The sequence below is a fragment of the Lycorma delicatula genome, chromosome 8 (genome assembly GCF_047948215.1).
Source record: "Lycorma delicatula isolate Av1 chromosome 8, ASM4794821v1, whole genome shotgun sequence".
In the NCBI taxonomy this organism is placed as follows: Eukaryota; Metazoa; Arthropoda; class Insecta; order Hemiptera; family Fulgoridae; genus Lycorma; species Lycorma delicatula.
The window spans coordinates 31,345,526-31,362,484 of record NC_134462.1 but is presented as its reverse complement, the minus strand read 5'-3'; the positions used below and the strand labels follow the sequence as shown (position 1 = coordinate 31,362,484).

Genomic DNA, 16,959 nt, shown 5'->3' with positions numbered 1-16,959 from the left:
ATTTAATTTAAACTTGTAATTATAACAGAACAATTTTTGTTAGAGTATATCAGTTCTGTCATAATTAGAAAAATGGTTATCTTCCTTTCCATCATTGATATCATTTAGAAGAAGGTTAAGTTTTACATCATTATTAAATTACCAGGGCCTACCATTTCAGAATTTGTTTGTAAAAAATATACTTATAAATTTGATTAAAAAAATAAGATCAGTCCCTTTTTTATTGGCTGTAAACTGTTACAATATAACGTTGTATTCATTACAATAGCCTAACCTCAAACTCACTCATCAATAGTTTTTCAAAAATTCATTCATACAACTTTAGTCTGTGTCTCACTGTTAATAATACAACTGATTTTCTTTCTAATTACATAGAATTGAAAAAGAAAGTAAAGATAATAATCAACAAATTTAAATTAAAAGAAAGAACTGTGGTAATTGGTTATTGAAATAAATGGGAAACAAATAAAAACTTAAAACAGTTTCAAGAAAAATTTATTTAAAATGTTATGTTAAATGACCATTTCAATTCCCTTCTTTTTCCGGTAAGATCTTCTGAAAATTCTAAAAAAATTATAAATACAGAAATTTAACCAAATAATGGGCAAGACAGCAAATTTAAATTTAAAAAAATTGGTTCATGAGTTGAAAAGTTATTAAAACCGTTTATAGAAATAACTTAAATGACATAATTCTTACTGAAGCAAAAGACATTGACTTTTTTACTTTTGAATGAAAGATGAACATTATTGAAATAAAATCAAAATAGAAATGAAATCACAAAAATAATAAAAAAACAGAAGGCTGGAAAAAACAAAACGCTAGAAATTGCCCATTTGAAAGAAATCTGTTTTGAAATGTTTTACAAAACGGGTTTTTAAAAATGAAGGTGTTGAGAAAAATAAATGACTGTTCAAAATATTTCCTTATTTTATTCTTTATGCAGATGTTTAAGGAACACATAACAAAAGTTCTTAAAAACATTATACAATTCCATTTGTCAAGGTATTAAATTCGTTACAGTATGTAAACTGATGCCTTAACAAAAGTTTTCCGTTATCCAAATGCTAGCTACGGATCAAAAGAAGAAGAAAACTATATGATATTTATATAAAAAATGAGTGAAGCAGGGAAACAGAGATTTCCGTAAATCAATTTATGGAATAAATTGAGGATTTATTGCATGTAAATTTAACACAAACTTTTTATAAGTAATTCCACAAACTAGATCTTTCTTTTTTCATAAAAGAAATAAATAAATTATCTTTATCTAATTAAAAGGCTAGAAAGTTAGTTAATATTATTAGTATGTAATACTAATAGGATTATTAGTATATAATTAAGAGAAATTTAATTATATTATTTACTAAATGTTTATCGTGCAAATTAAAGTTACTGTCTTAGCCCTGTTATAATTGAAAGAGAATGCCTAAACTAAAAAAAGTAAATCAACAGGAAGGTAGCATAGAAAAATAAAAGAAGATTAATTTCAAAGTTGTAAATTACTTTTAAGCCATAAATTTTAAATTATCTTTTTTGCAATTTTATTTTATCAGTTGAAGTAAAAGAAATAATTATGATCATTCAATATTATATACAAGCCAGTAATTTCTATTAATGTGTTTTTAATCTTTAGGTAATTAATTTACAAATTCCCTGTAAGCGAAGTAATTTCTGTTTATATCATACAAAAAAATTTAAAAACCTATATTGATAAAATATGTTTAACTCATTCATGTTTGAGGACTAAGTGAATCAAATTTGACTATGGAATAATTTTCTTCACACTAGGACAAATCGTTCATTGACAACATTAGGAGGCCTAGTGTTGATATGACACAAAAATTGACTCTTCTGAGCTCACCACTGAGTAGATATATTCTATTATTGGGCCTGGGTGTTAGATACCCTTGGACTTACAGTTATTTAATTACATGCATCTAAACACTCTTGTATATGTAGATATAATATATGTAGATATAACATGGTTGTTAAGCAGCCAAATGCTAAATATTGTGAAATTTTTTAGTATATATATAATTTTCTGTTCATTTGGTAACAGTTGTTTTAATATCTTTCTTTTCAATCCATTATTAGATATTACTAAAAATTATTGGCTTGCAGGAGTAATGTATGTTTTGCTAACCTTAAATTCAGTTCAGAGGTAATGTTTTTATAACTATAAAAAATTGAAACATCATCTATATGTATCATAATATTTTTTTTTTATGCTAACTTTCAAGGTATTTCTTTTTCATGACTTTGTTTTGTTTTATTTAGATTCAGTTGAAGATGACGACAATAATTTGTATTCACCTGAAGAAAATGAAACACAGCCTTTAATTGTGTAATTACTTCTGGATTGTTTTAACTTGTTGACATATGAGGTAAATAATTTTTGACTATTTATGTTTTTCTACAATTCAATAACTTTTAATTTTAAACTTCCTATATTTTATTAAGTTATTTCACTGTATTCAATTTTAAAATAATTTAATTAATTATATCAAAATCATATAGGTTCATATGCAGCAAACAGGTTTGCACTTCATTAACATGAGTGGATGATTTGATTAATCACATAATTACTTACATGCAAATTTTTATAAATTGAAATTTTTGTGGCTTTCTTTCAGGATATTTTATTTGTAATTCCATGAGAAAAGTCTGTTATCTCTTAGAATGTAATCAAATGGTTTAATTTTTACTGGTTATAAATTTGACTGGTATTTTTTTTTTTTTGTCGTTGTGGACTCATCCTGAAGAAGTTAATTTTAATTAAATGTCAGCATGTGGATCCATGCTGTCAAGAAATAATTATCATTGCACAATGCAACTCGATTTTCCGCTGAAACTCGTGATTGATAGACAAGCTAACTTATACCTGTTTCTTTGTTTGAATTTGATTCTGAAAGTGTAGCGATGTAAGATATTATCATTGTCCTGATGAAGCAGATAAGTGATATTTCTAAGATTATGTTCAGAAATGTTTAAAAAGTTATATTTGGCAAAGAAGTTCAAAAAAGTTGAAGGAAATATAATTTCCTTTTGATGTGTTAAGTTTTTGTAAAATGAATATGCTCTAGGAACATTTTGAAGATACTCATACATGTATATAAAACTGATCAAGGTTTTAAATCGTAGTTTATGTATTATTAAGTAAACATGCTTTCTGCATTTTAAAATTATTTTTATTATGGTTGTTTTAATTTTGGTTATGATTTTGAAGTGTTTTAATGAAATTAGACTCTTTCATAGATGTGCATGTAAAAAAGAAAAATCTTACGTGATTATAGCAATATGGGATTTAGTTCCTCAATAAGTTTTAAAACATTTACGGACTACTGAATGTATTTTGTTTATGTAATTTCTGCCCAATCATAATTTTTTTTTTAAAGAAGTGACCTGATTTTTATGTTAAAAATATGGGTTCTTTGCCTAAAAAGTAGTAGTGCTCATATTATGTCAGATATAGAGATCAATTAATTTCAATTTTTAGTGATAAAAAAATGAAAATTTATCAAATGGGTAAGTAGAAGAACTTGGATTGAGTCTCCTTACATTAATAGGTTATATAGTTCTGCTTGTTCCCTGACAGAGAAATGTCTGATTTTTCCATGGGTTTTCCCTGAAGTATCATTATTTTTACTTAGACACAAATGACGTGAATGAGGTGGAGTTTTGTAGCACATTAAATTAGCACATGCTTTGTTTTTCTTGCAGCAGAAACCTGCTGACTTGATTTCATATGCATTCATGAAAAACTTTCCTTATGTTATTTTTGTTATCTTCAGAATACATATTATATATATAAGCACCATGTGCATTTAATTTTTTTAATTTTAACCTTTTTTAAAAAAAGAAAAACAGGTTTCAAGAACCTATTTTAAGTAATTTAAATTGACAATATTAACTTTAAATCAAAGGAGGAGAAGAGTAGAACTACTAATGCTGCTAAATATTATTGTAGTTTCCTACAAGTATACCATCAACTCAATCAATTTTCAAATTACATATACCTGGACGTTACATTTAACAGGTAAAAACAATTGTATATTTTATCCAGCTTACTGTTTGGAAACATTTATGTGTATGACTAGAGTACTTTTTAATATGGCTACTGAGAGGGTGAGGGCATTACACTCCTACCGTCTTATCTAGGAAGTTCTTGTAAGCCAAGTTATGTCCACTAACTGGTGGTTTAGTTTAAGAGTCCAAAAACAATTAACAAAACTTTTAACCTTTATACCATGAATCTTAATTTCATTATATTCTTGTAATTTCCTACTGCCAGCTTCATTCAGTAATAAAAAGTTTTATTATTTTTAAAAGTAATATACTGTTGTTCTAATTTAGCCTCATATTCCACATGATTAGTAATCAGTTAATTACTTTTTTTGTTTTTGTGTATGATTCTGATTCTCTTTTGTTATTTGTTTATGCTAAATTATGAATATCATAGATGATAGATTTTTAATAGAATATAACATAATTTTAGTTAGTAGAACCCTGATTATCACCATTCAATGTATAACCATTTGCACCAACAACTATTTTATAACAACTTATTAAAGTAATTAATAATTATTTACTAAAAATAAGTGATTGACAGATTCCACAAAGAAATAGGATGTAGGATGTTTATTATTGCTTGTTTATGTGTCATTAGATTATATTACCATAAATTGTTTTAATTTCCTCCCGTGACCAAAATTTATTCCCTCTTAGGACAAATTAGATGCTGTTCCGGTGTTCCTTTAACCATTTCACCTTTAACATCAAATCACCATATTTGATGTTATAAATAAATATATTTTAACATAAATGCTACTTTACAATCAGAATTTAAGATTTTAAAAACAGGTATTTTTTTATGCCTCTAGCCTCTTTATTGAATCTTTATAGTATTTCATTTAAGCATTTTAATTGGAAATTTCTGTTATTGTACTTCTGTGCTGTGCCATGTAGTAGTTTTATTATTTTACATTTTTACAGTACTTTGTAATTATTAACTTTTAATAAATAAATTACCATCAAAGTTAGAACCATTAATATATATTTATAGGCACATGAGGTTTTAATGGTATTATGATAGAAAGAAGAAAATGATCTTCAAAAAATCCCAGATGATTTCTTTAGAAGGAAAGTAAGAATCAGGTATGAAAGTAAATGATGTGTAAATTATCACATTTACTTCTAAGTATACTATAAAAAAAAAACTCATAATATCTTATATGTGGATGAAAAAGAAGATTTTAATGAAATGAATTAAATACTAAATCCTATCAGCTCATATATCTCTTAAACAAGTACTGTCAATACTACACAAGCCACTGTCAATATTACACACATTAAAGCAAAACTGTTGTGAAACTGAGACAATGTTTTGGAAACTAAGGGCTCCTTAATCATTCAGAAGACTGATATGCAGTATTAAAACACTAAATGAAGCTGCAAGTATATACATATTAAAGACTATTCTAGCACATTAAGTAATGGAGGAAAGTGAATGCTTATCTTATTTGATATTCAAAGTCTACTAAACATACACAGTATGTCTGAAAAATACCCAAACTAAATTTCTGTAGTTGATCTAAATATAATCTCTCGGACAACCAAGGAACTATGTAGTATGATGTCTGATGAGTATGTGCACAAAATTTCATCATGTTTATCACTCCAGTCTCGAGTTATATTTGGCTGCATATGTTATGTTCGTGTGGCCTTGTGCAAGCTCACGATATGGAACAGAGAAGCGTGATAAAATTTTGTGTTTGACTTCAGAAATCATTTGTTGAAACATATTTTATGATACAGCAAGCATTCGGTGATGAAGTCGCATCTTATACTACAATGTACATGTGGTTGAAGCGGTTTAAAGATGGTAGAGAGTCGTTGGATGACAACAAAGTTGTCGTGAACAGTTGTTTACGACTGTCAAGTTGGGTCAAACTGTCCCAACTGGTCAAACCATGAATTCTGACTTCTATTTGGAAGTAATAAAACGCCTGATACATCGCATTTATTGAATCCGGCCCAAGTGCTGGGATCTGGGCAGTTGGACTCTCTTGCACGACAATGCCTCAACAGTCATGGTAACAGTTTTAACACATTACGCCACAAATCAAATCATCATCTTATCCCACTCGACTTGTCTCCAGCAGACCATTTTTTGCCCCGAAACTTATGTTGGAAATGAAAGGCTGCTTTTTCTATGACATTCTGGCCATCCAAAGGGCTTGCACCGAGCAGTTGAAGGCGATCCCACAAAGTAATTTTTCCAAGCATTTTATGGGCTCTACCGGCGCTGCGTATAACTAGAGAAGGGTTCTGTGTAGAGCGCTGATTTGATTACATTCGTTTATCTTTAAATCTATTTGTATATCTTTAAATATATTTATTTAATATAATTCACAAACTTTTCAAACATACTGTGTACGACCATCATGAATATATACAGATAAAGAAGAAAAACTGTCATGGACTTAAACCAAGTCCATGACAGGCTTATAACCATGTTCTTACATAGTATAGTTCAACACAGAAACTGATGTCAGTTAATATACTTTAACTTCACCAAAAAAATACACTGAAGCAGGATTTTCCTTCAGTCAAGTCTACAACAGAAAGGCTCTGTTTACTAAGGGCTAGATTTTTTATCATTCTCAGTAAACTAATTTTTTCATGATAGCAGGACTCTATACTGTCATTTTGTTTGTCTTCATGCAATTTTTACTAGAAATTACTTTTTATTGGGATGAAAAAACTTTAAGATTTTTTATGATATTTTTTTCTGCAAAAATTAATTGCTTTCTCTTTAATTTTTCTGCCATTAAATTGTGAAATTAGAAAATTTGCATTCAATTATTACAATATTGCATTTTTATTGTATTGTTTTTTGTTTTTTTTTTAGTATTGTTTTTTTAATTTATTTGTGTATTTTTTTTGTTTTAGAGTTTTTGTTTATCTAAAATTTATGCAACAATGTGATAAATTTAGTTAGTGTATGTATGTATGTATGCATGTATATATATATATATATATATATAGTCTACAGATAATTTTTTTAAATGAAAATTGTAATGCTGAGTTTATGAAGAAAATAACAGTAATGAGAAGTGTGATTTTACTGTAGAGGTTTATGTATAAGATTTAAAATTTAAATCTAGTTAAGCTTTTCAGACACTTAATTTATCATTTTATTTGTTAATATTAGGTTTTGTTAATTGATAATTAATTTTTGGTAAGGTTTTTTTTTTTACTTTATGACATAAGTTAAATGTTGTGGCATCTGTATTTGGATTGCCTAGACTTATTATAAGAGTACTTACCATGACAGTTTTTTATTGTGTGCAATATAAATTAATGTAGATTAATTATGTAATCCAGTGTAGCAAAATGTTATCACCATTGTTGCTTGCTGCCTTTATTCTTATTTAAAAATAATAATTTTTACTTATAGTTACCAGTTACATATATATGTAACAAAGAAGAATTTTATTTGAACATATTTTGATTACAGATAGTTACACCACTATACAATAACATACTGTTTTAATCGTTTAACTGTGATAAATTGTAAAAATTGCTTTTTTGTTTTAAGTATATTATTACATTAACTTATCATTCACTGAAGATTAGGCAGTTCCATCGATTAAAAGTTACTTAGTGTTTAAGAAATGTATTTATTTACTGTAGACAACAAAGCGATAACTATAATGAGACATCAGAATTTTTTTATATCAATAAATAAATAATGGAACATTTAAAAAATGTAATATAAAATAAATTATATCTAATCATATTGTGCTTATCATAGTTAAAGATTTTCAGAATCTTTACAATACACAAAACCATTAATTACAAAACATTAGAAATAGTATAATTTACTCCAAGATAGGAAAAAATAATTTTTGTAAAAGAGCAAAGGTACCACAATTCATAAAAATCTGTTGTGATAATTTAACTGTAAAAAATAAAATTATCTAATAAATTTCATCTTTATTTGATTAACATATACCATTTCTGAAAAACAATGATAAAGCAAGAATATTACTTCGTCACTCATGATGAGGCACCTCATGAGGTCATCAGTGTGTAATGCAGATGTGCAGCTCCACCATCTGTTGGCATGCGATGCTTTGTACAATCTTTTTCTTTTATATGAATAAATAAATAATAGAACATTTAAAAAATTTTGTATAAAATAAATTACATGCACTTATGAGTGCATGTAATTTATTTTATACAAAAATTTATTTATTTTATAGCACGGTATGCCGTGCTGTAGTACTTGTTGGTTCCATGCCATATAGTAGTATTGTAGTGTTGGATGACAGAAGAGTGAGAAATTGATAGTATGCGCATCTCGACTTAACAGGTGTATAATATTTTGCATCAACACTTGAACATGGATAAGCTATCTTCAAGATGAGTGTCACGGTTGCTCACAGTTGACCAAAAACAGAATGGTGTGAGGTATTCCATGAGCCGTTTCAGCAAAATCCACAGGATTTTAAGCGTTGTTTCATCACTTTAGATGAAATATGGATACACCACTACAGGCCTGAGACCAAGGAACAATCCAAATAATGAGGTGCCGGTGGGAAATCTGCACAAAAGAAGGCACGAAAGCTATTCCTTCCACTGGGAAGATTATGGCGACTGTCTTTGGGATTTGCAAGGGATAATCCTCATCAGCTATTAAAAAAAAGTTCAGTGATTACAAGCAAATACTATGCATTGTTATTGAACTATTTGAAAATCAAGCTGCAAGAAAAACATCCGAGATTGTCTCACAAAAATGTCCTTTTCCATCATGATAATGCATCTGCTCACTCCTGTGGAGTTGTAGCCACAAAATTGATTACTCATTCCACATGACCCCCCTATTCTCCAGATTTCATCCTTTGTATTACTATTTGTACCCCAACATGAAAAATGGCTGGCAGAAAGGGGATTTTATTCAAAGGAGAAGGTGATTGCAGGAAAAATACCTATTTTGTAGAGTTGAAACAATCCTTATATTTTGAAGGGATCAACAAACTGGAGCAGCATTGGATGAAAGGTATAAGCTTAAAAGGAAACTATGTTGAGAAATAAAAAATCTAATGTGATCATGACATCCTTGTATGCCTATTAAGTTATATATACACATCTTTTGCTGCACTTGATTTAAACTTATACTGGTTAAACTTTATTTAACTTGTATACAGGAGTTCACTAAATGGAATAGTTTAATTATTATTAACTTTTATTTATACGACACACCAGAAATCTGAAACTTTTGTTAATCAGCAGCTCACAAAGATAAGTATAATGCTGATCTAGAATAGTATATTATGTAACAAAGAGTTATAAGAAGCATAGTACACAAGTGAAAAAAAGTTACATATTTTCACAAGTGCATACATAGTATGTGCTACTAGTAGAGTTATGTACTATACTCTTTCTACGACCTGAATCACTTCCCCATAGCAAAAAGAAAAATATGTCATTTGAAAGATACTTACATTTTTATTAAATAGAAACATAAATTTGAAGGATAGAGTAAGTGTTTTGAAATTAATAATTTACAAACCGTTCTTATTATAAATGAAAATAGTTTTTCTAGTAAATACAAATATTTAAAAAAAAAAAAATTATTTGAATTCAAATGTCAATGGTAATAAAATAATTTTCAACAATCGCTTTAAATTGAATACAATTCAAAAATGTACAGTTAGCACAAACTTAAAATTGTATTTTATTGTTCTGTCAAATAATTAAATAAAATTTTTTTTTAAAATAAATATACAATTTTTAGAAGATTTTCCTAAGAAAATCCAAAAATAATATGTTTCTAAATTATAATTTTCAATTAAAATTAAATAATCAAATATAATATACTTGGTTATTACCATCATAACATTCAATTATTCTAAACGTCGATTGCAATCAAAAAGGGAGGTGCTCAACTAGATGTTACGACAAATATAAATACAAAATTTCAATATTCTATGACTAATTGTTTTTGAGCATGTGTAAAAGGTAAAATAAGATAAGCTTTTGAAATAAAATTATTCTAATATACTAACATCATGCTTAATGTTTAAAAAAAAATTGTTTTACGTAAGCAAATTATTTCTAATCCTGAAAGAAAATAAATATAGTGACCTTTTTCTATAAAAATTTAAGTCAGTATAAGGCACCTAAAATTCATATTACTGTAGCTAACAAGGGGAAGACACGGGCTTCAGGACACCTATTTGAATCATATTGCGTATGTGAATAGTACACTGTTTACGTGTCTTCATCACAAAATACTATCATGCAATATTCAATTATACACAATGAAAATGGCCCTAAAAATTTCCTTAGCATTTTATATTACTTTATATATTAATTTTGTTTCGTGTCACTCAAGTAGATATATGGTGTAAGTGAGAATGTTTCGGATCCGTAACCATACACATATCAGTTCGAATTCGACTTCATATACATATATATTTTTAGTTTTTTTTTTTTAATTTAAATATATTTATTTATTAATAATTACTAACCTCTGATTGTAAAAATTTTTGGATTGAAATGAAAAGTACATCAAATTTTATTTCACTAATAACTTCAGGTTTTTTTTTTTATTGTTATTATTGAATTATTATTTATTATAATTTTTTTTTGCAATCAGAGGTTAATAATTATATTGATATTAAATAAAGAAATTAATATTTAAATAAATAAAAAATTTTGTATATGAAGTCAGATGTGCCTTCCCCTTGTAAGATCCAAATATTTCATTAATTAAAATTTCACTTGGCCATAATTCTGGAACCAATGATTTATGTACCACTTATGATATATCGTCGAAAAGCTCTCAACAAGGGCTTATTACTACAGTTAAGAAAAAAGTCCAAAGTTTTGAATTTTTGGCCCAGTCGAATGCAATCAAAAGGGGAGACAACTACTAGATGTTACAACAGTCCTAAATACAAAATTTCGACATACAGCTAATCATTTTTGAGTTATGCAAGATTCATCTGTACATACATACGTATGTACAGATGTCACGCCGAAACTAGTTATAATGGATTCAGGGATGGTCAAAATTGATATTTCCATTGAAATCCAAAAACCAAATTTTTTTGCAGTTACAATACTATCTTTACTTTGTACAAGGAATTATAAAGCTTTATCTTGAAAAATTGAGTTGTTTTTATTTTTGCACGGATCTTTCAAACCACCCTCTTATTTATTAATAATAATTTAAATGTGTTTAGTGATGTTTCTTCAATATTTTTACAAAGCAAAACAAGTATTTGATGTGATTTTTATACACCTAGTTAAAAAATCACTGAAACTACCAACTAATTTTTGTTATATTTTATTATTTAAAGTATGATTATTTGCCTATTTTATTTAGTTTAAAATAAAAATAAAAACGTAGCCCCTTATCTTGCCCAAAAAGTTAGGAATGTTTTTCTTATGCCATGCACACACTACATTAGCCTAATTTATCTGGCAATATTTTCTAATATTTTTTTTAAATTAATTTTATTTGATCTTTATTCTTCCCTATATCATTTGTTCAGTTTTTATTTTTTAGTAAAATATTGATATATTGTTAACAGCTACTCTGTAATAATTACTGACATATCTGTAAGTCTCCATATCAAATTAAAAAAGGTATACTTGTAATTTTTTGTTTCCTATTAAAAAAATCCTTAATTTATTACAATTATAGCGGTCACCTTACTGTTGCTCTTGTTAAAATTTGTTTAATACAGTTATTTTGTGTTAACGAACATATACATGTTAGTTATAGGACAGATTAAACGTACATTCATCTTCAGATATTTAAATGAATAAAGAGAATTTAAGTACGATACATTATTTGATTACATACTATCTGAGATTTCCTTTAATCATGGTATCAACTTTTTTAAATTTTAGTCATTAGAGGGGGATTATTTCTTCATGTTGCCAGCATTCATGCTATTGCATTTTTCTTTCCTTTCCAACAATACCAACAACTGTCTGCTTGGTTAACATAAATATGAAACTTGTTAACATACGTTTAACTTCCTATTTGGCTTCAAGAATCACTGTCAGAAATATTATTGTGCTTGAAAAATATTTTAGTGAAACAGAAATTAAAAATAAAGTTTATGGGTCAAGCAAGTGTTTGTTTGAAAGTTGTGTTATTGTTAATGATCTTCATAGTGGGCACCTTCCTACTACAATGTATGATGTTAACACTGAGCATGTTTGAAGTGGTAGAACGTAGTAGGTGTTGAGGAAATAGCAACAGCAATTAGAATATCAGCAGGAGTTTTGCCTAAATATTTTCCACAATCGGTGTGAAAATAAATTTTATTTGCCCACACATTGATCCAAGATGTTACAGTCTGTGCTGGTCTAGAAGTAATTTGGACAGCACATTTTAACACCCGTTAGCATCCCCAATCCACTCATGATTATGTACCAGATGATTTTATCACAGTTAAAAAATCAACTGTGATAATATAAGCAGTGGAAGGACAATGATGCCATCACAGACACAATGAAGACTATCAGAAGTTTCCAGGAGTTCATGTAAAATTTTCTAATATGACAGTTTTTGTAAAATAAATTTATTCTGGAAACCTTTTGTAATTACCTTATATAAAGTAGAGATTCTACCTTTTCCTAATCTTAGTTTTGGATATTTTCACTGTTAAAACTCTATGGCTTTCAATCTGCATGCTGTATTTAGTATATTTGGAATGTTTACTGTACGGTTCATACCTACATATCTGCATTCTTTCTCACTGTCAAAACATTGTTTTTAATGATAAATATTGATGTTAAATAATAGCCTCATCATGATATGCTACCTTTCTTTCAGTATATAGTTTATATATGTAGTGGATCATGTTATTAAATACAAATGATTGTATTTTGTGCTTGTACTTGTTCTTTGTATATGTCAAACTATAAAATAATACAGTTAATATAAAATGATTAAAATTTTTAAACCACCTCCTGACAAAAATGTTGAAATACAGACCAAAATGATCACATTGAATATATTAAAGTAGTTAAATTATCGCCTCTATTAAGTCAGAATGCCATACTTTATTAATAATCATCTAAAAGTTAAAGTTGTTTGACTTATGTAATAATTTTTATATGTAGATTTTAGATAATTGTTATTTTAAGGTAAATTTAATTAGTAAAATTAACATCTTTATAATTATTTAAAACCATGTATGTATTGTTTTTAAATAATTAATATCACAGTCATAGCTGTTAATTAAACTGAATCCATTTGTCTTTCCATATGTTAATTGCATAATATGATAGAAATTGCCAACTATTATTTTTGCAGTGTTTTCTACAACACCTTGCCCTGCTGTTTTAAGTTAGAATAACAACTGTTTATAAATCAGACAACAGCTGCAGATGTTGACATAATAAGGACTCTTGAATGTTTGTTGTTACATTACATCGGAGCCTGCAATCACCGCCTACTCAGTTTTATTCTGCATAAAATTAATATTCCCGAACATTATCTCTGTTTGTTTGATCGTTTTGCAATTTGATGCCACATCTGTTTTATTTAATTCCAGATTTATTTTTTAAGATGGAGTATTTTTTTGTTTGTAATTTATATTATTTCTCAGGTGTAAATATGCATATACATATATATATATATATACACACACACCTTTTATATATATATATATATATATATATATACACACACACATACCTTTTTTGATTTATTAATTAATTCAGTTGATCTCAGGTACAGGACTGATAGAAAGGGGCTGTAACAAATCTATACTATGTGTCCAGTACATTATATAAATAAAAAGGTCAGGCATTTTCTATTTTTTAATTATAATAATAAGTATAATAGCAGTTGAAGTTGCAGTATGTAAAATACTACCTGAATGTTCAATAATCACTAAATTTTGCTGCTTAAATATTGAAATACACTTATTATATTACCATTCTACCATGGAAGTTGATAGAGTGGTGGTAGCATATCTGACTTGATATATATATATATGTATCAAGAAAGTTCTGGGTTTGAATCCCAGACATTTTTCATATGATACAAAATTCATCTTTTATAAATAACTGTAATTGGGCAATTAGCCTGTAGTTTTGAAATGAAACAATATTTCTCTTTTATCCCACAAAGTAAAATATCAACACTTTTTTAGGTCTTCTACATTTAAACTTTAGAAGTCTGCACCCATTCAAAAACAACTTTTAAACTAATTTTGTATTGACTTCATTAAGTTAAAAGAAAAATTTGAAAAAGTGTTATAATAATTCAGGGTATTTTTTTGTCAAATTTATTTTATTTTATAATTTTTATTTAAAATATTGAATGCTTATTAAAAAAATTGCTTACATGAAAAAAGCCTCACTTGGAACAATGTAGATTGTTTTATTGACTGAGTTAAAATGCTTTAAAATGTTAAATATTGTTAGTTTTCACTGCGTTCCAATTTCCTTTTAATATTAAACAGTAACAAAAACAAACAGTTTTAAATATCTTAAAATTGTCTATGTACACAGTACAGTTTTTCTTTTATTAAGTCTTCCACTTAAATTATCTTGAAAAAATGGGGCCACCATAGAAATTATCTCTTCAAAATAAAAAACAAATCATCAAAATCAAGGACAAAGTTCATTGAACCTTTTTTGAAATCATTATAAAAACATGTTTTATGATAATTTTTTAGTAAAGAAAAGGCTAGTTTTTCATTATTCTTTTAACAGTTTCTGTTGTTATTAATGATACCATACATCCAACTTCCTGAATTATGAGTTTCTTCCCATACAAAATCCTTACACCAAATAATAATTTTTTTTTTTTGTCTTTCTACCTAGTACATCTTCTTACAAGAGTCTCCACAGTTTTTTTTTTTTTTTTTTTGTTAAATTGATATTTAATTTAATGTTCATTTTTTAAAGGTTCATTTTTCTTTTTTTAACATTATTTATCTCTTTTTATCAATTTGCCGAATTTCCTTATTTATTACTTTGATAGAAAGGAAGTTTTTCTTTTTGCAGTGCTTAATATATATTTACACAGAATATAATAAATTAAAACAATATTTTTATTTCCTTGTACGATCACAATACTTCCTTTACCAAAGTAAAGGAAGTATTGTGATCGTGAAAAACTTTCGTTTTCAGATTTCAATGGAAATTTTCATTTTGACTATCCCTGAATCCATTTTGACTAATATTGGCGTGACGTCTGCATATATATACATATGTGCATATGTTTCTTGTGTAACTCAAAAACAATTAGCTGTAGGATGTTGAAATTTTGGATTTAGGACTGTTGTAACATCTAGTTGTGCACCTCCCCTTTTGATTGCAATAGACGACCAAAAGTGTCCAAAAAAGCTCAAAATCCAAAAATTTGGATTTTTTCTTAACTGCAGTAATAAGCTCTCATTGGGTTTATAAGCTCATTGAGAGCTTTTCAACGATATATCATAAGAGGTACCTATTTTCATTGGTACCAGAGTTATAGCCAAATAAAATTTTAACAAATGAAATATTTGGTTCTTACTAGGAGAAGGCTTTGAATCCGACTGCATTTTCAACTTTTTTTTTTTTTTAATTTAAATATATTGATTTATTAATAATTATTAACCTGATTGTAAAAAAAGTTTTACAATAAATAATAATTCAGTAATAGCAATAAAGAAAAACAAATATGAAAAAAATCAGAAGTTATTTATGAAATAAAATTTTATGTACTTTTAAAAATGTGTATATGTAATTTAATAGGCATATAAGGAAATCATGAGGCGCCCATATTAGATTTGGTGAAACATCTGATTATTTAATATTAATTAAAAATTATAATTTAGAATCATATTATTTTTATTTATGTATTTGTTTCAGTCTGCTTGATAATAAATATCACTATAAAATTTACTATCCTTCTGCTATTTCATTTTTGTTTTCATTTTGTTGATGGTTACATCATAATAATTTAAAAAACATAGTAAGACTATGGTACATATAAGACTTGCATTTATTTAAAGAGTAATAAACTGACTTTTACTTTAACCTAATATTTCAGGTAAGATTGTTGGATTAATAATTGTATAAATATTTGATGTTAGTAAAAAACAATATTTTATCAATTGTGTAACTGTCCATTTTTTTTAAAGAATTGGAAGATTGAATCTCATTCTCAAGTGAAATAACCTTGAATGAAGTGCAGCAAAAATGTGTAAATGTAATTTAATAGGCGTACAAGGAAGTCATGTGATGACCACATCAGAGTTTTTACAATTTGACAGCTCAAATTGTGCAGCTTTTGCAATTATGAAAGTTGTAAATAGTTTTTTCTGCTCATGATTTATAATAAACCAAATAAAATCAGATAAATATAAAAAATTGTAGTTTTATATTACTTTACATCAATATTATTTAATAATCAGTAATATCAAACTACAATTACAATATGTTTGCACATCATTAGGTTTCTATATTTTAATGTAAACATGCTCATCATTTAAGCAAATATTCTTGTAGTTTTATCAACCGTAGGTAGGGTGATGGTAGTCTGGACCTTCATAAAATTTATTCATTAAATATAATAAAAAGACTCACAGATAAGTCCAAAAAGAGCCTTTTTGAGTAAAATTAGAATTGTAAAATTATAAATATAGTATAAATGTTATAAGATTTCTAAAACGAATTTACAAACTTATTAATAGTAAAAGTAAATATAAATTAGAAGAAAAAAGAACATTGAAAAAACTATTCACAGGGACAGAGAATGGAAAGCTAAAGAATATAACATCAATCTATTGAGCAAAAAAATATTTCCCACTATGTTTTCAAATTTTGTAAAGTAATTTGCAAACTGATTAATAATTGTGTTTAATTTATTAAACAGAATAAAAAAAAAAAAAAACAGAGACTAAAATTTTATGTAATGTGATTATCATC

The 16,959-nt window shown here is 27.0% G+C and overlaps 1 protein-coding gene across 2 annotated transcripts in view; it reads left to right on the top strand.

The window, feature by feature from the left end:
* LOC142329086 (major facilitator superfamily domain-containing protein 6-like) overlaps positions 1-16,271 on the top strand; it is a 56,990-nt gene extending 40,719 nt beyond the window's left edge. Inside the window, exons 11-12 of one of the 2 annotated variants that reach the window (XM_075373422.1) lie at positions 2,281-2,387; positions 16,173-16,271. In XM_075373422.1, the coding sequence (XP_075229537.1) occupies positions 2,281-2,351 (71 nt within the window). In that variant the 3' untranslated portion in view covers positions 2,352-2,387; positions 16,173-16,271. Of the gene's footprint in view, positions 1-2,280; positions 2,388-6,954; positions 7,339-16,172 lie in introns of those variants that run through there. The other variant, XM_075373421.1, reaches the window with a different exon arrangement.
* The last annotated feature ends 688 nt before the right edge of the window (positions 16,272-16,959 follow it).